This window comes from Triturus cristatus, chromosome 7 (assembly GCF_964204655.1).
Source record: "Triturus cristatus chromosome 7, aTriCri1.1, whole genome shotgun sequence".
Classification (NCBI taxonomy): Eukaryota; Metazoa; Chordata; class Amphibia; order Caudata; family Salamandridae; genus Triturus; species Triturus cristatus.
The window spans coordinates 1301310285-1301336110 of record NC_140590.1 but is presented as its reverse complement, the minus strand read 5'-3'; the positions used below and the strand labels follow the sequence as shown (position 1 = coordinate 1301336110).

Sequence of the window (25826 nt, the reverse complement as noted above, 5' to 3'; positions counted from 1 at the left end):
AGCGGCAGGACCCGTCAACCCCGTCACCAGACACTGCCATGTACCAACTCGCCCGAAATTCTTGGCGCCTCTGCCTCAGCACACTAGCTTCTCAGTTCTGTCGCCTACAGACAGTTTAGCGCAAGTTTGTAAAGTAGAAGCCTCTTGGACATTGCAGCAGCGGGTCGGTAGATTAACTGAATGCTGTCCGCTGTTAGCAGGGGGTCATACAGACAGCGCGACACAGTGCCTGGTGTTTGCCTCTAGATGGCCGGTCTGCCACCCAATCTGCTCACATAGCTCTCCCCCCGCTGGGTCATTGGCGCCACTGCTGCCTAAATCCAGTGCTGCAGCGCGGATTCACTCACCCGGGTAGGCGAGGCCTGTGCACCTCGTGGGCACCACGGCCTCGCGCAGGCTGGCTCTACCAGGTCACAGCTCCTGACCGTTCTGAGCTTCGCAGCGGCAGTATCCTTCACCTCCGGCACCATACGCTGTCGGGCACCAACTCGCCTGAAACTTTCCACGGTTCTGCTGCAGTACACAAATATCGCAAATCCGCCGTTTACAGACGGTTACTAGCAATAGAGAAGGATCAACTGAAGGATTTCAACACCGGGCAGCGGGAGCCTCACACAATGTCGGCCATTCCACACGTGCGCCACCTAGCGCCCCCCTCATGTATAGGAAAAGTTACTTGAGACCAGGGCCACAGGAAGTATTCAATTGTCCAGCCACTGCGATTTTCCTGTAATTATAGATTTGCTGCATTTGCCGCAAAAGCCATCATCTGCCGCATATTTTGCAGATTTTAGCTCAAATAATTCAAATGTTACTAAAATAGCAGCAACACGTTTCCGCACACTTGAACGCTCTTTGCAAAGGGTGACTGGCCACCTTTCTGTTGCTTATTGATATATTTGTGTGTTAAACTGGCACTTATGAGTTGTAAGCTATGCCCAGACAGTGTTAACAAGTTTAAAAATGATAAAATAATTAAGTAATAAAAGTAATACTATTACACAATGTGCTGCATTATGCCACATAATTTGCCTCTTCTTGCTGCATAATTTACTCAACCCCGCTGCAACATTTGGCCCTCCATAGACGCATAATTCCAGTGGCCCTGCTTAAGACAATGAGGAATACAACGTATAGAAGTCATATGTCATACATGCTGGTAAACATTATATGTTAAGACTGTTTAGTCTAGAGAAATACAAACTTAGGATTTAAAACATAATGTTGGGGTTGTGTTTACTAAAAGTAATTATCATTATCCAAAGGAACCCTATTTATCAATCTTAAAATAATGAAAGATTAGAGAAAAACAGTAAGGCTGCTGTTTCGTTTTGGTTCACAGCTCACTGTGCTATATTAGGATAGTATCTTATGAACCACAATTAACGAAAGGGTCCCTGTGACAAAACAGTTACCCACTGAGCTGTCTACATAAAAAAAAACAAATGATCTGCATGAAACACTTTGTGCTTAGCTGGAGGCACACTATCCCTCTGCGCTACTTCATGGTAAGTCAAAACTCCAACAAGACAAAACTCAATTCTCTCAGATACATTAATCACCAGAGGTTAACTGATGTTTTAAGCCTATAAATTGCTGGAACACAATGGGTCTAAACTCTGTGCCTTTGAACCTGTAAGAAGTGTCAAAATGCTACTATACACACACACCTCCTCAGAGCTTCAGAGCTTGGCCTCTGGTGAGGTGACACCAGCCCCTGAACAAAAGCAGAATGCCATTCCCTAAGCTGTGGCAGGAGGAGTTCCAGAAAATGCTGTAACTGCACAGAGAGGCCCATCATCATTCTGTATGTGACAACTGGCTGGCAATCAGAATGATAATGAGCCGATAGAAGTCTGTGCCAGATCGGGGAGGGGCAGCTGCAGGCCCATGAAGTTCACAGCAGGAATGGGAGCTGGTCCCTGTAGTGAGAGTTACAGAACTCTGAGCCTGCTTGCAGGGGGACAGCGCAGGTTGCTCTAATGAACAATTATGAACAAAAGGCATCTGTGAAAGGGATCATCGTGGACAAGAGGCCCAAATAACTAACGGTCCGTGAAATTTACAGACATCTAGTCACCCTTGTCTTCCAGAGATGCGAACTTGAAGGGATAGCTCTGGTTTACCCGAAAGCCCAGTACAAACAATGCACTGTAAGACCCCACTGGCCCCATTCAAGAATTAACAGTGTCAATTGTTCCTGCAGATGCACACAGGACAAACCACACACCAATGTCATTAAAATACTTATCCTTGGGACTTGGGCTAATGATGACAAATAATGGACAGCTATATGAATACCAAATATTTTAAAACATCTCTTGTATTAACATCAACTTGCGCCTGACTAGGGCTCGTTTTCTGCCTACAACAATAGTGAGCACAGTGACCACCTAAAAAGAAGTGATCAAGGATATGTATCAACTCATACCTCCTTTGTTGCGTTGGGAAAAAGCTACTAAGATTAAACAAGCACTGGCAAAGTCAATAGGTCTCTTCCCTGAAAGCTATTGGTCCAGGCAATGCTTTTCTCATACTTCTCTGAAGCCGCACAAATGGTAAGTAAAAGAGGGTGTAGGTGATATGGCGTCCTTGAATATTTAGAAGTGATTAAAAGTTAGAACCATTAGGGAGGATTGTGGAGGAGCGTGAAAACTCAAAGATTAAGTGGGGGGCACAGACCTACGCAAAGGAATATGAGCGAGCCTTTTCTTTAATGGTAATAGATAGTTGCCTTAAAAATAGGCCTTCAAAGGCCCTTTTGTGATGGAGAAGGGTCTGTTTCATTGCTTCCAGAGCACTCTTGTGTATGGCGCAGTTTAGCTGCCTGCGAGTTGTAGCTAGTTTGAAAAGTTTGGTGATGCTGCTCTTCCTTCTATGAGCATACAGGCGAAACTGCAAAGGGGATGAAGACAGCCACCGAAAGCAAATAATGGCAGTCGAATGGAGTGGGCGGGAGGAAGAGAAGATGGGGAAGGTGACGCCAAGCTGGAAAGGGCAGGAGTGCAATGAAGATTAACGCTGGTTGACAATATTTCTTTTAAATGCTGATCAGGGAGAGCTAGTTTAAGGAACAGACGAGCTGGGGAGAGTGGGGTAGCAAGACAGAGAGTGAAGGGTGAGAGTGCAAGGGAGGTGACTTGACACAGCAGTGCAAGCAAGAAAACACATACACTCATGAATTGATGAAAGTACTTCCTCGAATGTAAGCATTTTCAGCAGTGGAAGGAATCAAGTCAACCAATCAGGACACTGTGAGAGAAAAATGCTCCCTGGTGGGACAAACACTAGGTTGGAAAGCATTGAATAAAGAGGAGACAAATGAAACAGACATCAAAGCCATCCAATCATGAGCACAGGCTGACCTGAAACCCACTCTATGTATATTCGAAACAACAAGTCTGGCCAACAGACAGTTAAAGCTGTCGACTGAAGACCCATAAAAAGGAATATTATACACATCATAGCAAAGATACCAGTTTGTCCGCTAGTGAATTGTTTCACCATTTTGAGGGAGGTTGAAAATCTGTTTACTCTAGTCACGATGTTTCAGCATTAAGATACAGGACCTTCTTGGGAATATGGTTATTAATATTCTCTAAAGAAACTTTAGTAGCTGCTTATGGGACTTTAATTGAAGTCCAGATCCCGTCAGCGCTACTTGGTAATTCTTCCTCGGATCCTACAATAATTCAAAGTGGGAGCATAACCATTTGAAGACTTACTAGGCTTCTATTATATCAACTGACATTAAGAATCATTTATGTGGCTGTAAGACTTCTAGCTGCAAGGGGGATGCAATTACAACCAAGGACATTATTGAAAACTCAGATCTATTCATGTATCTAACTGTCAGAACTGAATGGCTCTTCTGAACATATTTATTGCCAAGGAACATTACACAGGCATGGATTTATATTGGCTGGGAAAACCTTCAATATATGTCATTTTTAGCAATTTTAGACTAAAAGACTCAAAGTTCCATTCAGGACTATGGTTATTGATAAAGTAGGATCCCTTGGGCGACCACATAAATATAGAGCATGGCCTAAGAAATGGAATCTAGATTCTGACAAAAGCACCAAAGTGGCTGTGGAAGGTGTCACGGGACAACTTACACAAAAGCGGTCAGGAACAGCAAGACTCTCAAATTTCCTGCCGCAATTCATACCACTTGCCATATTAACTTGTGAGATAGACTCAAGCTGGAGTCTCGGATAAAATGACTAGCTCATTTACTTCATTCTTGTATATTCAATCTCAGTGGTCTGTGAAGTTCCGCAGGAGTCATTTTGTTTGCCCAATTTTTTCAATGTATATTTGCAACAGTGAAAGAAGATCTTGACTGTAGCGTTTTAGGTTCCATTGCTGTGTGGATGACAACCAGTTGTAATTCCGTTCAGCTGGTACCCAAGGACACAGCATCAAAATCCTCGATTGGCCAGAGCAGAATCTTGAAGTGGCGTTCTCTCAATGACAGTAAGACACCTCAACATTGGAGTGCCTATAAATAATCTAATAAATGGTTTCCATGGCAGAGCCATTTCTGTATAAAAAGGTGCCAATTCCAGACCCTCCAAGAGAAGGAAGCTGGAATTTTCACTGGATCCTGGGCTATTCAGAGAGTTGCTAACATGATCAAAAGTTGAAGCTATTGTTTCAAATTGTAATATTTACATTGTCTTATAAAATAAAGCAATATGTCAAAGTTGTGTGTTACTTTTTCAAACCACGTTACAATTGCTCTCGACAAGGCTTTTAAAAAAAATTAGAATTAGAACCTATAGTACTTCTTACAACGGAATTCATCATTATTCTGCATCCAGTTAATTGATGAGAATGTAATTTTCAACCTACCCATTTTAAGTGATGTAGCTGAGAAAAAAGTCATAGGGTTTTCTGAGATTTACTGGAGGAATTTAGTCTTTTTAGTGACTATAAACATTCAGAACTGCTTTGTTTTCTTGTTAAATTCACTACTAAAATGAACGGGATTCCAAGTGAAGTCTAGTTTTGTAAGCATTATTACTATTCTAAGAATTGAAAAAAGTTCTAGAGGTAAAGCAATAATATTTCAAATCATAATATGTGCCACCATCTCAATCCGGCACCAATCGCCTATTGAAACGTAATAGGTGTACTGAAATTATTTATAGCAAAGCCAGTGCACAATACTAGAATTAATGCTAAATCGTCCAAAGAGGCATTACAATTAAACAGAGGGCCTGACATGTAGGAATCACTAAGTATTAAGTGAAGAATTTCAACACGCAATTTTTTATTTGTAAAGCACATGTATGCCTAGTCCTCCTGACACTAGATAAAATCAACCTAACTAGTAGGCAGTCATAAGAGGGAGATTACAAAGGGAAAAGCCAGGTTTTGCACGGGTTCCTATATTTCCAAAGGTAGTATTGCTCACGCAGGAATAGAGGTACTGATTTCCATAATCTGGCTGCCAACAATGGCGGAAACTCTGTTTACAGTTTCAACTTTACAGGTCACTAACATTTGAACCAAGGCAAGGGTAAGGTGACTGCCCAATTTATGCCAGTGAATTTAGATGCCATGAAGTCTGTGGGTTGAGAATTAACCCATTTTCTGAAACCTGCCAGCAGTCTTGCAGCCACATTATAAACCAACTCGAGGTGATCTAGTGTACTGCCAGCTGTTACCTAACGAATATTGTTACCTTAATGACTCCTAGATTGCATCACAATACTGGCCACAGAGAAAAGGAAAAACAACAGTTGATGGACAGAATGCAGAACAATGTCATACATTCACCCCAGTACAGAGATCTGGGCCTAAATCCATCGTTTTTTTGCTCACCATGCCATTCCAGTTTGAACTCAGCCATATGCAAATCAGTCTTGACCCTGTGCCTCATGGGAACAGTCCAGTCCGAACTGCCAAGCCAGGTCCTCCCTGGACTGGAACCAAGCATCCTAGGACCAGTTTCTGGGTTTCACCCCTCTTCAGCCAGGATATCTTGATTCCAGTGGCATGGAGAGCACGGGACTCACGTCTGAGCATACCCGTCCCACTCGGGGTGACAAATGCAAAAACAACAGTTGATGGACACTGTGCTCACTATGCCACTGGTGTCAAGCTATCCTGGCTGAAGAGGGGTGAAACCCCGAAACCAGTCCTAGGATGCTTGATTCCGGTCCAGGGAAGACATGGCTTGGCAGTTCGGGCTGGACTGTTCCCATGAGGCACAGGGTCAAGACTGATTTGCATATGGCCATGTCTGAACTGGGGTGGTGTGGTGAGCAAAATAACGATGGATTAAACCCAGATCTGTGACTGGGGGTGAATGTTTTGCCAATGTGCAACATTCCGTCCATCATCTTGTGTGTTTTGCTGTTCGCCCTATGTGGGAAGGGTATGCCCAGACGTGGGTCCAGTGCTCACTATGCCACTGGAGTCAAGCTATCCTGGCTGAAGAGGGGTGAAACCCTGAAACCGGTCCTAGGATGCTTGATTCCAGTCCAGGGAAGACAAGGCTTGGCAGTTCGGGCTGGACTGTTCCCATGAGGCACAGGGTCAAGACTGATTTGCATATGGCCATGTCTGAACTGGGGTGGTGTGGTGAGCAAAATAACGATGGATTAAACCCAGATCTGTGACTGGGGGTGAATGTTTTGCCAATGTGCAACATTCCGTCCATCATCTTGTGTGTTTTGCTGTTCGCCCTATGTGGGAAGGATATGCCCAGACGTGGGTCCCGTGCTCACTATGCCACTGGAGTCGAGCTATCCTGGCTGAAGAGGGGTGAAACCCCGAAACCGGTCCTAGGATGCTTGATTCCGGTCCAGGGAAGACATGGCTTGGCAGTTCGGGCTGGACTGTTCCCATGAGGCACAGGGTCAAGACTGATTTGCATATGGCCATGTCTGAACTGGGGTGGTGTGGTGAGCAAAATAACGATGGATTAAACCCAGATCTGTGACTGGGGGCGAATGTTTTGCCAATGTGCAACATTCCGTCCATCATCTTGTGTGTTTTGCTGTTTGCCCTATGTGGGAAGGGTATGCCCAGACGTGGGTCCCGTGCTCACTATGCCACTGGATTCAAGCTATCCTGGCTGAAGAGGGGTGAAACCCCGAAACCGGTCCTAGGATGCTTGATTCCGGTCCTGGGAAGACATGGCTTGGCAGTTCGGGCTGGACTGTTCCCATGAGGCACAGGGTCAAGACTAATTTGCATATGGCCATGTCTGAACTTGGGTGGTGTGGTGAGCAAAATAACGATGGATTAAACCCAGATCTGTGACTGGGGTGAATGTTTTGCCAATGTGCAACATTCCGTCCATCATCTTGTGTGTTTCACAGAGAAAAGGAAGCAAGAATCGATAAATAGCAGAATAAAGTACAGACCCTCAAATGATGAAACTAAGAGCTGGGGACTGAGAAAACAGGGGACTGCAGGTTGATTATGATAAAACTGTTAACTCAGGTTAAGCATTGCTTTTACAAGGACAGGGCAGGCACCCACTGAAGTCGGAGAACTGACAGAGGCCCAGGGGGAGTGATAGCACATTCCAATAAAAAACTTGGTGATACACAAAGAAATCTCCTGAAACAATGACATTCAGCAAGTTGATGTCTTCAGAGGTCTGACTTTTGAATAATAATATCCTATCATCTTGTAAAGGGCAGTATATGACCTGACACCTGGTAGCTGGCGAGCAGGATTCCCGGAGGAGCGGGGAAGCGAGACCACCACCACAGGAGCTCTCCCGACGGAGGAGGAAGACTACAACTCCCATCACCACTAACGCGCAGGTCGCGCAGACCCGCGGCGCATTGTACACTGACCTGACACTGACCTGACACCTGGTAGCTGGCGAGCAGGATTCCCGGAGGAGCGGGGAAGCGGGAAGCGAGACCGCCACCACAGGAGCTCTCCCGGCGGAGGAGGGAGACTACAGCTCCCATCGCCACTACCACGCAGGTCGCGATGAAAAGCGAAGCGCTGACCCGCGGTGCATTGTACACTGACCTGACACCTGGTAGCTGGCGAGCAGGATTCCCGGGGGAGCGGGGAAGCGAAACCGCGCCCACAGGAGCTCTCCCGGTGGAGGAGGAGACTACAGCTCCCATCACCACTAGCACGCAGGTCGTGCTGAAAAGCGAAGCGTTGACCCGCAGGCACGGGATGCGCACGGGGACGCGCCAGGGCCAAGGGCGGGCCCGTCCACGTCCGTTGGAGCCCGGAAGGTAAAGTGCTTCGTCCTGTGTCTGTGTTCACCGGATACTAATAGTATCAATAGTATCAATACGGGGCTCACGTTACTAACATTATACATTGGTACCACAGACTGTACTGAGGTCTAAAAACAGGATGAGCGAACGAGAGGGCAAGAAAGCCCGAACGGGCGCAAGTATAGCGGGACACTTGACTCTTTCTTAACTAGAGCAACATCAGTCCTGGCGCATGAGATTGAACGGACGGAACGCGGCCTACTGTTGGAGCCCTTCAATCATAAACGATCCTCAATGGGGGGGGGGACGTCGTCCTACAACATCCCAGACGAACTTTCGTTAATTGAAATGGCCACGGAAGGAGTCACAACTACGGGACCCACAGCCCATGAATCAGAACTGATTGGCACCTCACAAAGAGCTTCCACAAGGGTGGCAGCTATGAAAAGACTCCCGGCAATAGTACTCATACTGCGGTAAAGAGAAAGAGGGGTGGGGGACCACAAAGACCGAAACCAGCAAAAGCTCCGAAACCAAATAAAAACAAGCATTTACAGTGCAATAGGTCTCGCAACTTCAAGTTTTAGAGCTATTGGCATTGTAAATGGCAATGCTTTTAAAAAAAGTAAAAGGCATTGTTATTTACAATACCAAAAGCAACACCTATTGCATTGTATAGCGTGGTTTTTTAAATGCCGTCTACGCTCTGGGAGATCAGTGCCGCTGTATTTTTACTCTCTCGTAGTCAATAGAAAATTCCTGCTGAACATTAACAGCGCGACGGTACATACCACACACAGGGCCAAGGACAGAGTATACAGTCCGGGAGCTGTTAACAAGAGGGGCCGGATAAAGAGGGAAGCCGAGTTCGGCAAGAGCAGTCCTTGCTTGGTGCAGCTTTGAGTTCCGTTTTTATTAGGCTTGCGTAAAGTGCAGGTTGTTGTCAATTCCCTACAGTCCTGCGAGGACAGCGCTTGATTCCTACTCTGCAAGTAAGATGTTTGACTCCGACTCCATTCCATATAGATATGAACCCCCTCCTATTGCAGCATCCTATAGGGAGACAGCTGTCCTACAGCAGACAAACAACTGCACAAAACCATTCGGATTTAGCAGGGGAGACGCCGGCCAAGGGGGAAGTCAATATGCATCAGGTCAGAAATTACGTTACGTGGCATTGGCAGCTCAAGGATATGACACACACATCTGCATGCAGTATTGCTGCGAGTACTTACCAGTACTCTTTGGTACTTCTAACCCTGCCCTTCAGAATAAAAGTCATTACTATAGTGGCCCGAACCCAGTAACGGCATAACGTTATGCCAGGTGAGCATTCTAGGGGAAGGGAAATCCTTTAAAGAGTCATTTTCTCTCCGGATTTCCCTTCTCTTTTTGAAACACAGGAGCAGCAACATTGTCGTTGTGTCACCAGGGCTTTAAGTGGAAGCTTTTCCAATATTATATACACGGCCTAATTGCAGCGTATTTATTTTATGCAGCTAACAATCATTTACAAAGCCAATAGTTAGGCATGATGTTACTTGTTATATCATATATCTTTTTTTTTTGTTAATTTTTTTTTTATCTATGCCAATAAAGAAAAAAACATAGAAAAACATAAAAAAAAACAGTAGTTTCAGCAAACTAAGAGGGTCATGTAGGCAGACATTAGTTGCACAATAAATTACAGATCCAATAATAACATTAAAAAAAATATATATATATATATATATATATATATATATATATATATATATATATATATATATATATATATATATATATATAAATATATATATATATATATATATATTTTTTTCCCTTCACATCAATATTTAATTAATCCCAATGGAAACTAGACCAAATGCGTTCAAATCTAACACAAGAAGAAGAGCCCCTGGCTTTAGCTAGAGCTAACTCCATCTCATAAACCCCTTTCAATATTAATCACATCTCCATGAGTGTCGGGCATCTCGTGTCAATCCAGGCCCTTGCAATGCATAGACGACAGCAGGCCATAATAATAGAGAAAAGAGCGTTGGATATTAGACCGGAGTTGTCTATTAGACCCATTAGAATCTCTTTTTCAGAGATGACAATATTCATACCTGCCCATTTACACAGTTCCTCAGTTACCTGAAACCGATATGTATTCAGTTTCGGGCAGGTGATAAACACATGTCTAATGTCGGCTGCATATAATGAACATTTAGGACAATGTATCTTAAATGACAGGTTATTAGTTGCCCATTTTGAAATAACTTCAGGCGTGTAATAGAGAAGAAACAGCGTCCGATGATGTTGGAGTTTTAAATTTATAGAAGTAACTGCTTTGTTAATAGTGGCCAGTGAATTATATAAATCTTCTTTTCCCACATCGATCCCAAAAGATCGATTTAATTTGACTATAACCTGGTCGCTATCATCCCTTAATCCCATCAAGAGGTTCTTATAAATCTTCCCTATGCAACCCCTGCCAGTTGCCTGTAGTAGTGAGCAAGCAGCCTTACTGATTCCACTAAGTGCAGCTAAGCCTTTTCCATTAATGAAAAAATCCCGTATTTGCAAAAATTTAAAAGAATGCATTATGCGGAACTCCAAATTCGCTTCTGAGAGAAGAAAAAGATCTAAAACCATCAGAATCGTATGGTTGCCCTAGTTGAATAATTCCGCTGCGCTGCCAGCTTCTCCAGGTCGAGTCATCAAAGAGGGCTCTCAATCGAGGGTTACTTTCTAAATACGTGAGTTCATGGAGTTCCGGTATGTTATAAGCACGTACAATATCGTGCCATATCCGGACAGCTTGTCCTACTATCTTAAAACGAACCCGTTTAAAGTAATTCGGGTCAGACATCTTACAAATTACAAACCTATACTCCGACCCAAGCGCCAGCTGGTATGCTAACCAAACTTGCGACATACCAGACCCTTGAAGTAAACTCTGCAGCCGGCTAGCGAAAGCTGCCCAAAAATATAACTTAAAATCTGGGAGTCCAAAGCCTCCTCTCTCGTAGGGGAGTTTCAAAGAGTTAATGGAACGTCTAGCCCTTTTATAGCCCCAAATAAAACTGCCAATAATGCTATCAAGTCTTTTAAAAAATGAAAAGGGAACCCTCAAAGGGATAGCCCTAAAAAAATATAAGAATTTTGGCAGAATGTTCATCTTTACAATATTGCATCTCCCCCAAATTGTAAGAGGTAATTGATGCCATTTGCGCAAATCGGAAACGACTCTCTTAAACAGAGGTTCGTAGTTAAATGACTGTCCTGAGGTTGTTTCTTTCTTATGTTCTGAGCTGTTGGAATGGGAGGGCGAACTTGTTGTCATGGGTGATTTTAATTGTATCTTGAATCAAAGCCTGGATACTACTAATACTCGGGGTCGATCGAGAATGTTACAGACAACAACAGCCATAAGGGACCTAATGCATATTCATCAGTTGGTAGATATATGGCGTGCCGTTTATCCGACAACCCCTGGTTATACTTTTTTTTCTAACCCACATAGACACTATTCAAGGATAGATATGGTATTTGCAAATCAGTCTAGAGTTGAAGAATCTTGCATAGAGGCATGTCAGAATATCACCTTAGACCACAATCCCCTAATATTTACTATTCAATATGAGGCTGGTGCGAGAGGGCCTATAAGGCCCTTCTCATTTCCCAAATATCTACTGAAGGATTCAGACTATGTCCAGCGGGTTCAGGGATTACTTGTTGAGTTTATTATTAACAATTCTTTAACTGCTTCTTGGGCCATAGTCTGGGACTGTCTTAAAGCTTACATTAGAGGTATCACTCAACAATACTTGTTTGAACAGAATAGGGAAAAATCTAAGAAGTCTGAGTCTGAACGCAGGGAATATTCTGACTTAGAGCGATTGCATGCTAATGCCATTATTAAAAAGGACATGGGCAAAACCAAGATCTACCAGCAGTTATTATCGGTTAGGGCTAGTCTGAGTCGTAAGTTAAAGGAGAAAGTGGCGAACCAGTATTCTAAACTCAGAACTCAACAGTATGAATATGGGGAGAGGATTGGGCGTGTCCTAGCATACCAATTGGCTGATCAGCGGGCTAATACACCCATTATGAGTATCAAGGGAAGTGACGGTCTAACCTATAATCAGACGACGGATATATTGGAACAATTCAGACAATTTTATGCCAATCTCTATAGCGACAACTTAGCCTTTAATCAGCACATAGCTGCGGAGTATATCCGGGACAATGAAATGACCCCAACAGAGCCATGTATAACGGCTTTAATGGATAGGGATGTGGGTATAGAGGAGATACGGGCTGCTACTAGGGCCCTTCCTTTGGGAAAAGCAGTGGGAGAGGACACTATTCCTCTTGTGTTTTATAGGACTTTCGGGGAGATTCTCGATCCAGTTTTTCTGAAGCTGGTTAATGGTATACTGGAAGGCGGGGCGGTACCGCCCTCTTGGAAATCGACTAATATAGTTGTTTTCCTTAAAAAAGGAAAACCGCCAGAGGAAAGAGGCTCTTATCGCCCGATCTCCCTTATTAATCACGATGCTAAGATTTTTTCCAAAGTTCTTTCCTCTAGATTAGCACCGGTTATACATCTAAATGGTATCTGATCAACAACATGGCTTTATTCCTGGTCGGGACACTACAACACATATTAATACTGCAATCTCCGCTTTCGACGTTGCCGGTCAGATCGGGGGCAAAATATCTATGATGCTGCTTGACGCTGAGAAGGCCTTTGACCGGGTTACCTGGGGGTCTTTATGGTTAACCATGGAAAAAGCAGGGCTCGGTCAAAGGTTTGTCACGGCAGTTCAAGAACTATACACAAACTCCATGGCAACAATTAGGCTCAATGGTCTAACTTCATCACCCTTCAATATTCAGAGGGGTACGCGGCAGGGGTGTCCCCTATCGCCACTCCTGTTTGCAATATACATTGAGCCTTTTATTCGACACTTATTACACAACCCAGGTATTATTCCGGTCACATTTAACAATGTATCTCTTAAAGTAACCGCTTACGCGGACTATATTGCTATATACATGACTAATCCTAGTGAGGCGATAGCGGAAACGACCGCGGCGGCCCATAGCTTTGGGGTCTTCTCAGGGTACAAGCTTAATACTAGTAAAACTCAAATAATAACCAACTCTGAAATTACTCATGATACCCTTCTTCCAGGCTTGACCCAAACAGCTACGTATCTGGGGGTTAATATCAGCAGTCAGACTGACAAAATAGTAAAACTTAACTATATCATATATCTGGATGCAATGGCAGAAACAGCAAAATACAAGTGGGGTGGCACACTATACAAAGCACAGATTTTTAGTATACGTGTTTTTAAGCCATGCCCCTAATTACATTGGCCATGCCCCATTGAGAGACCCCCGAGTTTTTCCATCCCACTGAAGCCCTGGTTACAAGGAACAGGCGACATCAGTGTACATTAGTGGGAAAAAAATTATAATTTCAAATTTCACATTAGCAAAATTAATCAACATTACACTGAGATCGATAATAACATTATAAGATCAAAGGAGTAGGATAATATGATCAACTGCTATCGTTGCTTCATTAAGTATAGAAACACAAACGGCAACGGAACATAAGGCTGGGGAACGGCGAGCAACATAATAGGCACGCCGCCTTTTCAAAACACTAAAGAATAAAGCACAGAAAAAGTACAAGGGCAACATTAACAAGCGGCAGTGAAAGTGATCCCGAAAGCGATCGCTATTGTACAAAACACGCCCGCAAGTGGTGCGCGCGCACCACAGCGACACACGTGGTTTCAATTATCGCGCCTGTGTCTGGGCACTATAATTGAAACCACATGGCCTATTGGTGTCTATTACGCGCACCAAGTGCGTAATAGACACCAATAGGCCATGGGCAGAGCAATGCGCCCGCCTTTGGCCTATTGCGTGCAGTCTTTTAGAAAAAGACGCACGCAAAGGCCTATCGCGTCGCACGTAAGGAAAAGCACACGCCCGAGCGTGTGCAATTCCTAGGTCAGCTTCAAAACCCCGTTTTTCAGATACTAAAGGACTCGCGCTGCGCAAGCAGTTCTGCGCACTGCACCGCTAGGCGCAAGACCTAACGAGGGGAAGGTAGTATTCGAACCAGCTCAGCAAGAACCAAGTGGTTCGGAAACAGTAAATACGGCCCCATGTTCTCTGATGACTGAAACTATGTGGCAGAGAATAGAAATACTGGTTTCCACTATGCTAAACCCCATCTCACTAAGACTAAGGCAGATAGAGGAGAAATTTACCGACCTAGAATCCCAGGTCAAAGAAAATTCCTGTGCACTAGAGGCACTACTAATAAAAGTTGGCCCAATGATGGCTGGACAGCCTCAAATACTCCAGGAGAGGCCCAGAACTGATTCGAGTATAATGGCCCCAAACATGTTTCCTGTTATAACAAATAGGGCCCAACAGGTAAGTGATAATCGGGAGGGAATAACCCCCAATGTAACACCAGGTACACTCAGTAATTCTGCTTGTAGTAACATAAGGTTTCTTAGTTCCAATAACCTAAAAGAAACAGGTGATTAAACAAATGAGGCAGCGGATAATTTTAATACAACCCCAAAAGGTCAAAATAGAATACCAATAGGACAGGGCAGCCAAGATGGTTTTCAGAAGGAAGCAAGCTCGGCCCTGAGTAATCAGATGAATGGAGCACAGACCTTACACCTCCCTCCAGTAGCTGACCCCTTGGTTCTAGTGTTGGGAAATGTGCCAATTTAAATTTAAATTTTAAAAGTGAATTTGTTGTTGGCTTTCTCCTGGCACAATTGGGCAATGTTCATATTAGAAGCTCACATATCACTGTCCTACCATTGGGTTTCTACTATAGACCTACTGCACCATTGAGATCTGAGGGCTACTTACAGTTTAAGGAAGGACAGATGGGGGTGCATCTTGGGGAAATTCTGGTTTATTGGATTGGAGGCTCGAGAACAGATTTGCGCCTCTGTCCGACCTTGATGCTTGTGACGGACTACAGCCAGTACATATAAGCTCTCAGATGAATCGTGAAAGGCAACCCTCCCTGACTATGGTCAATAGTGAGAGCGTACAGTCACCTTTTATACAGCAGGAGACACAAAGAAAGGCATTAAAAATAGCCTCATGGAATGTAGCTGGTATTGCCCACAAAGTGAGTGACACTAACTGGCTAAAGATATGGCAGGAGCATGAAATAGTATGTTTCCAGCAAACATGGGCTACGGAGCCATGATTTATTAATGGCTACCGATCCTTTCAGACCCAAGCAAATCCATCTACCTCGAGAAGGGCGAAGGGGGGTATCTTGACCCTAATCCGGAATGATTTATTAGTAAAAGTTAAGATGAATCCACAATCAAATCAAACTTTTCACATCTTGGTGATGGAGATACATCAGGAAGGAATATGGGTACTAATACATTTTTACAACAATAGATTTGGTACAAAGATGCACACAATTGTGGGGGAAGTTGACAAAGCAATTACTGACATTGTATGTAACATTAAGATTTCGAATATAAATGTCATATGGTTAGGTGACTTCAATATACACCCCTGTAACTACAATACATTGCCTGTTTCTGGGTTAGAGGACATGGGAGGAAATCCTATAAACCATTTCACACACAGTGAGTATGGCAACGGCTTAAATAAGCTATTAGCCTCCCTAAATATGGAAATAATTTGTGATCCAGACCTCATAACAGACACTTTTCTGGAAACCTTTCATTGAAATGGGGTGCGGTCAACGATTGACTACATACTTTTGACCTCCCCTCTCAATGCAAGGGTTGTTAAGGTAGGCAATTTCTTCACGACTTTTAGTGATCATGCCATAGTTTCAATAGAGCTGAAGATATTAGCACTGGAGAAACAACAGTGTAGCAATGTTGAAACACCAATTGTGGCTAGGAAAAATGGGGTCCAGTTAAAATGGGCACACATTGATAAAATTAAGTTGGTTCCAGAAATCATACTAAAGACACAAGATAATATACAACTGTGCTTAGACCCAGAAGCTGATGCAGGGTAAGTTGTGCTAGCTTTTCGTAATGTCTTAGAAAATATAAAATCGGCCTTACAAGCAAAAAAGCGCCAAATAGAGAAAAAGGCAGGGGCTGATTCGATTCATCATGTACAAACGCTAGGAAGGCTGTGCTGTATGCTCTAAAGGCCAGGTCTAGAAATCACGAACAAATAAGAACATTGCGGGCCTCATACAAATTAGCACGGAAAACCAGAGAAAGGGAAATCAGGGAGGATTTATGGGCCGACCTGGATAAGGCAGCCAGCTCGGGAAACAGTTGCGATTTCTGGAAGTTAGTAAACGCACCATATTTCAAAATATACATGGCATTCATGGACCTGAGCGCGGTGTTAGACTGCGTGGTCCATGATAAGCTATGGACTATAATGAAAACGATGGGGGTCGAACCAGCTATACTAAATTTTATTAGGCAATCATACGCAAATGCGACGGCATCAGTTCAATATACAAAGACTGGAGATTGTACACGTTCTTTTAAAATCTCCAGGGGAGTAAGGCAGGGCTGTGTATTGGCCCCATTTTTCTTTTCCTTATACACAAATGGAGTTGAAAAAGCACTCACAGTGGCCACTCGAGACGTCCCCCTCTTTGAAAATCAAATGCTACCAATATTGGCTTATGCAGATGACGCGGTGCTACTTGCCAGAACGGGGACTGGGTTACAAAGGTTGATAATCGCGTATGTCTCTTTTATGGATTCATTACAATTGAAAGTGAACCAAACCAAGTCCTTTGTAATAATAGCAGGGGCTACAAAAAAAGAAAAAGTGCCGTACTTCCATGCGGATGCAGAAAGAATTGAGGTAGTGGACTCTTTCCCCTACTTGGGTATACTTTTTGATAAAGACCTGTCAGGGCAAAATTGATGGAAGGAAGAAAGATGGTGATGGAGAGGGGCTTTATCGCCGTAAAATCCTTTGCTAGAAAACTGGGTGCTAAACTCTTATTACCAATAAAAAAAATATCTATCAGGCCAGAGTAAAAGCAGCAGTGACCTATGGCGCTGGGGTCTGGGGTATGGTAGTACCGACACCACTGCAAATTATTGAGAATATATTTTTAAAATCTGTAGTGGGTCTCCCTCCCTCTTTTACAAACGGTAGCTTACATATGGAATTGGGCTTGCCCCATATCACAGATTATATACAACTAGCCCCACTTCTCCTCTGGCATTCAATCTGGAGGAGAGACACAGTGCCACTTAATCAATAATAAGGAGTTGCCTAGCTATGGATAAGTGGAAGAGGTTTAGGTGGCTTAGTTATATAGAGTCAGCATTAAGGGGGTTTGGTCTCCACACACTTTTTAAAGATCCTCTGGTTTGTAAGAAGGTCTCTAAACAGAAGGTTAGTGACATGTTTATGCTGATGTCTGAGTACAAGCTTAAGGAACACTATAAAGAGAAACACGATTCCCGGGCATATTGCCTTAACCCACTATTAAGAGAGGGGGGGGGACGGCGGTTCTCTTACTTAGTGAATGTAAATAGGTTGCAACACAGATTCATATTACTGAGGTTTTGCACTAACCTGATTCTCCTCATGTTAGGCTATCCTGAAAAAACATACAACCATTCTGATTTAAGTGCGTGCCCATGTGATAATTTATCAGCACAAACTGAATTGCACCTAGTTCTATTCTGCAGGCTATATGAAAATGAAAGGAATGTTCACCTCAAACTAATCTTAAAGAAAAGGTATTTTAAGCAGTGCCGGGTAGCACTATATTTTCTAAAAACACTACCTGACCCTTTGGTTTGCTATTCAGTTGTGTCATTCTTATGGGCCTGCATGAGGAAGGGGAAGGGGATGGCGTATAGACCAATGAGATCGCTAAATAACAACACAAGTACCTTGACCGAGTATATGCAATGATTTTTATCTTTTTTAATGCATTCTTGTCTTTATTCTAGAATTGCGCTGAAATATTTGTAATTTTAAAATAGAATTCTGTAATAATTTTATGAAGATGTTTTTTGTGTGTGCTTTTAAGATCATTTTTAACTTGATCGAATAAAGATCGATTGAATTGAATTGACTGAAAGAGTGCGAGAAGTGTCCACTGTAGGGTACAGACTGGACGAGGGTAATGCACTCAGAAATCCCTAGCATGGTGATGGCCATGCACCCCTGCCCTGAATGCCACAATTGTAAAGTATGGATACCTGACACTGGTTTTTGTAGTCACAAGCAAACATGGCCCATGGGTGTGCACCATGACATATGCCCGTCTCATGGATTTCCGTCTTTTCAGACCAGGGGGGGTGGCCAAAATGCTACCCTCAAAGTGCTGAAAAGATAGTAACTTTACCAGGAGTACAGCAGCAGGAGTTCGATGGTGGCAGCATACTGTGAAGTGATCAGCAGAAGTGGACAGGTTCTTTTTACCAGAGTCATTGGAGTGAGGCCTACAGGCTCTCTCATTTAAAGTTCTCGTGCAGCATGCTTAACTCACTCGCCCTTGGACTACATTGGTTTGGTGTGCAGTTCTGCACATGTACATGATGTAAGTGTGCCTGTGAATGGCGCAATACTTGGAAGACTCTAGGTTCCATTTTCAGAGACCCAGGGCTAACAGAAGAAGAATGAGGAGGTCAAGGAATCCCCTCCAGACATATTTGCGGATTGCTGCACTCCTGTGTGCTGGATGGGACACACTGGAGGAAGGGAGAGACAGACTCTTCAAAACAATTCAAAGGGTGCTCTGTGATTCAGAGAGAGGCGACTATGAAGAGGCCTGGGCACATCTCAGGAAAGAGATGGGGCTGATAAGAGGATCATAAAGAGTTGGGCCGTGGCCCTGTGGTAACCTTTTGATACACATATCACTGTGGCTGACATCCAGGTGTGAACCTCTAGTCACTACCTTGGCCTGTGTTGTGGGATTGCCAGATTTCACGCCTGCTGTGACAGACTGCTTTCTAGAGGAAGGGCAGAAGAGAGGGGACTTTAAAAGGAAGAAGACTGCGAAATAAACTTAAAATACTCAAACTACAAATAACATTTGATGACTTGAAATGGACTATAATAAGGGGAGTTCGAGCCCCCCAAAATTGTCCACTGTCAAGCAGCCAGTCAGGCTGTGCGAGGGAAAACTCTACAAGACTTCTGCCTGTGACCTCAGCTGGGTGAGGGGACATCACACAGGGACTTCAAGATTATCTGCTGTTGGAGCCTGGAGCACAAGTGCCTGCCTGTTTTCCAAAACCAATGAGCCCTGAAAGAAAGAGGAGAGTGCGAGAGGGAGTGAGGTCTAGTGAGCGATTCGGTGGATTGGATCCATGTAGTGAGGCGTGCAGTGATAGCTGCTGCACTGATCTGGTCATTGCCCATGTGCAGGGAAGAGTTGGTGACCCCTGTATGCGGAGGAGTGCCACCGTGTAGTTGGAGGGTCCCAAGAGACTAACCAGAATCAGCAGAGCATCAAGAATTCCCCGTCCGCTGCCTCCACAGGACCGTGTGTGAGGAAATTGAGGACACCTGACTGCTGCCCCTCCCAGGCTTCGTGTGAGGAACTTACCAGAGACAGCCACTGCAGATTCAGTACCTGCGAAGGGGGCGTTCTCAAATACTCCCGTCCCTCCCATCCTGCTAGTGCAGGTAAAATGCATTTACGGGCCAGATGGGCCCAAGGGAACTTGCTTGCCATATAGCTCTTCGGCAGTGGAACACTTTTGACCTTATTGTGGGACTCCTTAAACTCAGAATACTAGTGGGGCTTAACCTGAATGTCACCAATAGTAAATAGAGAATAAGCAGTACTGCTAGAAGAAGGGGAGTGGGACTCAGGGACCCGCCTATAAAACACTAGAGCCCTGACCTCAGAGGATGTCTGTATGGTTTCTGAATGTCATATTTTACTCTATGTTCGTATATAAATTATCCTTTTATTATTAAAGAAGTAATCAAATAGACAATAATTTATTGCTGCTGCTGAAAGCATTTTGAGATACGAGCATGTGTTCACCACCCTATGTCTACCTCAACCCCGAGAAGCCTTGGACTCATGCTACCACTGAGAGTCAAGTGCTGGAGGTGTACTTGGCACAATTGCTCAGGATCAATGGAAGGTTGGGCCCCGGGAAAATCAAGCGTAAAAGGCCTCAACCCCCATGTTTAGGCTCAGTAGCTCCTGCTTGCCCCTTGGCCCTCTTAATAGGATTCGGACACACTGTTTTGGAGTTTACCAAACAAGCTGCGATACATAATGACTGCAGATGGAAAAGGAGGCAAAATCTTCAAGACCACATACCTTACATATACTTCATTGTCCACCAGATGGTAAAGCACACAGAAATGCCTCATATCTGCAGTTTCAGTCAACTGTTTACCGCTTAAAGTGCTGTTGCCGATGCATAAATTGAAAAGAGTAACCTGACGGAAGACCTTTCTCAGTCCTATGTGTGAAATTATGGAAAGACTCATCCTCAGAAATGAAAAAAAAACAAATGTATTAGTTATACTTTACAAAAACGCTTGGGAGTTACCCAATTAAAAAGGGGTTTGTGTGGTGATTAGGTTACACGATGTAAACATCAGCATTTAGCTGCTATATTCTAGCATTAATGTGTAGGAAAGTAGGATCTGCTTCTTATGGTTACCCCCACTTTTTGCTTGATGTCTAACTGTTTCTGACTAGTCTGACTGGGATCCTGCTAATCAGATTCCCAGTCTATCTGCTTTCTCCCTTAAATTGACATACATGTACTTTGGTACACTTCAGATTGGATACTGGGGTACCCTTATCAGTCCCTAGTATGTTGTGCCCATGTACCCAGGGCATAGGTATCCCAGAGGCCTCCCAAGGGCTGAAGCATGTATTGTTCCACCCATGAGAGGCCATGCAAACTGAACTTAAGGTCTGCTACTGCAACCCGTATAAGCTGATGCTTGCACGACTTACTTTAGATATAGGTTCACTATATCTATTGGTCACTACACTTAAAATGTATAAGTCGCCCCTATAGCAGGCCTTAACAATCCTGAAGGCAGGGTGCAGGATTTTCAGTGAGAGGGTGTCCCTGCATGAGCAGAGCTTCTCTGCAGTCTTCGGAGACCATTCTCCCGGGTTGTCTGTGACTCAGCAGGACATATAGGTAGAGGTGCATGATAACCTTGCGGTAAATGGTATCTCGAAAACGTCTGCATAGTGTGTGTATCAAACACCTTGGAATCATACCTCCACACCAGTAACTGGTGTGGGAGGTATGATTCCACCCTTCAGAAGCGAACTTCGTGGGGTCACTGGTCTAACCGGTACCAGCCTTCTCGACCCGGACTGCACAAAATGGATGCTGCCGACCAGAGATACATTTCTGCCCGCCTGCTGCTGAGCCAAGCTCGAGCAGAGGAAGGCAGCACAACAGGCATCCTGTCACAGGGAGGTGTGACCACCTCCTAGACAGGGTTTAGTGTCTTGGGGCTGGGTGGGTGCACTCTGAGAGTGTCTGAAAGTCTGCACCTGGGGCACATTTGGTGTCCCTGTGCATAGTCCAGTTCAAACCAGTTCTGGGAGCCATTGGCTCCTGCTCTGGTGTGAAACTGGACAAAGGACATGAGTGTTACCACCCCTCTGTCCTGCCCCTCTGCTAGGAGTGTCCCCCGAATCTGTCCAACCCTCTCCCGTGGGTACAAAAGGGTTTATCTGGCTGTAAGACTTTACGTGGACAAGATTCTACAAGACGAAACCACTGGCCTTCAACCATCTGGACACTCTGGACTTCGCTGGACCTCGACTGGGCTAGACTTCGTCCCCCTTTCCGTCCGATCTTAGTTTGTGCCTTTGCTCCATAAAGATTCTGAGCAGGACCTGTGGTGCACTTAAGACAACTGAAGAATCTAACTCCCTTGGAGTGAAGGAGTCACTTCCCTGCATTTGCAGGCAACTAACCACAACTGACCGGTCTGCTGCTCCTGAGCTCCTGCGGACTTCGAACATTTCAGCAATACAGGAGGTGGGTTTCTGAAGGTCCCTGAGGTTGATCTGCCCTCTCACCGAGTTTGAGGCCAGTATCCCTCGTGGGGACTGCATAACCAGAACCCCTGAGCACTGTGTCCATTTGCTGTTGCATATACTTGTTGGTGATTCCTGAGCTTGTGCATTGGACTCCGTGTAGTCCTGACCTTGAACAGTATTTGCACCAAAGAACTCAGGCCTCCTCGCAACGAGTGCTCCGTGGGCTGGTGCTTTACAATCTGACTCGAGGACCCCTTGTGACTCCAGGTCATTCGGCCTTTGAGTCCTCCTGAGGGTCATCTGGATTGTTCTTGGGCTTTCCTGGTTGCTCCAGACATGCCCTGACTCCCCATTGCTTGGTGAGCCCCCTGGACCTTGCTGGTCCACACCGTCACCTGTTTGACCTTCCAGCGTGGGTTGCTTTCGCCAAGGCTTGTTGGTGTACCAGCCGACACCGACCCCTCAGCACTTGACTTCCTTCATGGGACAGCTCACCTCCGGCTCCTGGTCATCCTCGATGTCTCCTGGTCCTCGTGGCTGCAGTCAAGCATCCCTTCTTTGCACCTAATGCACCCAACATCGGTGGGCATCCGTCTACCGAGCACCTGGTCACTCTGAAGTGACCCAGACTCTGTCCCCTCTGCTTTCAGGTTCCTTCCTTCCAGAATCCAGGCTTGGATTCCACCAGACCCTTTTCGCCTTCACGGCAGCAGTACTTTTTTGCAGCTCTCCATTGAGACCGACTGCAGTTTCCGACGCTACTTCAAACCTATGCACCCGGCTCCTCTGGGATAGGTAACTCGGGTACCTCGGTATCCATGGGTGGCGTGGCTCTTCAAACTCCAGTTCCAAGAGGTTCGCTCGAAGTCATCCTAGAAGGGTCCTTAAACTTTAAAAGTGTAACTGCGACTTCCCCATAGAATTAAACGGAGCCCCTGGTCATGTTCCCACACTGCACCCACCCTTCGTGGGGACCCTGTCTACTCACCTTGGGTGGTTCCTTGGGTCCCAGCGATTCTACATGCTCCAGACCTTGTCTTGATTTCAGTCGTGACTGTTATGCCACTATTTTAGTATATGGTTTGGTCTCCCCCTGTTGTGTGCTTTGTGTTCTATCCTCGTGTAGAAGATAGTAGAGAGTGTTCTATTAATAAATAAATATTTTTTATATAACTACGGTGTGGTTCCCCTTCATTTAGTCATTCAGGAGGTGATATTCTGGTAAAGCAAGGTGCTTTACATTCCTTCAAGATTAAGCATGAAGGCTGCTCTCCAGAGCTACCACTAGGATAGCTTTCTAAAGGTTAGCTTTGACCTCATACATCATAAGGGTCGTTTGGACTTGTGCAAGGTGCCCACTTTAATAAGCGGACAGCATATACCAGGCCAACTTCTCACATAATGCTCTATAAATAATCTGCAAAATCAAATCATAATTTTAAAAAATGGGAGGCTATAAGTAGCTGCAGTCTGTCATGCACTTAACGTCTTCACCACCAATACTCTGTTCCCTGAGCCGCTCTTACCCAGAATGCTGGTGGGCCCGGGTTTCCGCCCCTCCATGTCCTTCATTGCCTCCACATATCTGTTCGCCATGTTCTGCCATATGGCATCCAGTTCCCCACCTGCAACCACGGACATAAAACATTATGTGAGCTGTACATACAATTTAAATAAGAAATCCTTCAGGACAACAGGTAGGGATCACTCACTCACACATGAAACACCCAGTGTTAACCCTGAATGGTGATGTTACATTAGCAGCTCTCCTTGCTACAATAAGCAGGTGCCAATGTACCACCAATATTTGACTACTGACCAGCAAAGAATACTGTATAAGTATCCCAGGGCAATGGCACTTCAACAGCACACCACAGAACCCAATAAATGCCAATATAATAGGTTCTTTCTTCCTATACTGAAATAAGAAAGCCAAAAAATCAAGTTTAAGAGATGTGGCAGGAGTCGGGCTTTGCCCTACAGGACAAAGCAAGAGCAGAGCCACTGCAAGATTTAACATGTAAATAATGCAACAAATATCATGGATAAATATGATTAACACTAATTACAAATTTTTTTTAAAGTTCTGTGTTCCACTTTAGTACATTAAATGACTATGAGTGACATTTACTAAGCGTAATAATTTCAAAAGATTAACTTGGAAACCTTCAATCCGCCTTTGCCCCACCAAATGCTGGATTGATGCTGCTATGAGGAAACCAAGAGACAGGTTTTTGGGGAATGTGCATGTCCTATAATGGGTAACATTGTTATTATATATGAAGCAACATTATAATCCATAAAAGATAGAGATTGTTGCAAATCCTTAAGTGAATTACTTCAAGTTACTCAGACATTTTGCAGTCAAGGAAAGGGAGACAGTAAAGTAAGTGGTTTGCCATATAGTTTGGTCACGTTGAAAATTCGATACCTGTGCAATTGTGTTACTGGATGGATATTTCCTTCTCCAATTTAAGACTGAAGAACTAGGCCTTGTGTTTAACTGCATTTCAAGAGCTAAATGAGTAGTCTATGTATGTTCAATAAATCCAATTTGCATAAAAACAAATATTACATTTAAGAGGAATCACATAAGAATCTTTTAAAAACGTCTGTATGATTTGCATCAAAAGTGGAAAGTCACAAAGAAAATATTAATATTTGGAAGACATAGGACAAAGAACAAGCAGGATGTATTAAGAATGAATCTGAGGTGTTCTGTTGTACTTAGTTGTAAGTTAAGTGTTAAGGTAGCAGTGGGGTTGTATCTAGATTCAGCATTACAACACAACTGTGACCTTATGTGATCAACAGAAAAAGAGCTTTAAGAAGCACCACTGGCAGGGGGACTTTGGCTTCACCAACATGTTGATCTAGATCGCTGCAGGATTTGACAGAGCAGACTTTATGTGCTTCTTCTGAAAAAGAGTGATTGTATTGCCAATACTATTATAAATGCAGTAGGCCCAAGCTGGTAGTGGTAACAAGGAAATGATCATGGCTGTAGGTCTAATTGGTTCATTGAGAAAAGTTATGTCAAATGCCGTGGGTCTGATTCTGTTTATTATGAAAAGTTCTGAAGAGGGCAATTGTCCTGAACTATTTACTGTGTAAACCATGTTATTATACTGTTTTAAGGCCTGTAGACTGGTGTTTTCTGATGCAGAGGCCAGGTCAAATACATCTAGTTTTACATTTAACTACTAGCTAAAAACCATACAATGTGGCTTTACATTGTGAATTCTGAACAATACAATAGGAAAGGGTTTCACATAACTCTGTTCCAAACTCCACAGACAGGGCTTTTACATTGTGAATCCTCTAGCAAATGGACTAGGAAGTTGTTTTGCATTCTGAACTATGATAAATGCATTAATAAGGGGTTTTACTTTGGGAAATCTCTGAATAAATGCAATAAGAAGGGTTTTTGTAGAGAGGTCCCTTTTTAGGCCTGGTCACAGTAAATGCACAGTTTATCACAGGTAGACTTTATGTTCATTTCAATGTATTATTTAAATTTATACTTTAGGTCTGCCTAAAATGTTTCATGGGTCTACCTCGGCAGAGACCATATGATCATGTTTATGTTC

The 25826-nt window shown here is 44.0% G+C and overlaps 1 protein-coding gene across 1 annotated transcript in view; it reads right to left on the bottom strand.

Moving 5' to 3' along the window:
* LOC146811941 (ADP-ribosylhydrolase ARH1-like) overlaps nt 1-25826 on the bottom strand; it is a 127451-nt gene that overhangs the window by 60816 nt on the left and 40809 nt on the right. The window contains exon 3 of the mRNA XM_085618910.1: nt 23763-23861. Within this exon, the coding sequence (XP_085475036.1) occupies nt 23763-23861 (99 nt within the window). The remainder of the gene's footprint in view (nt 1-23762; nt 23862-25826) is intronic.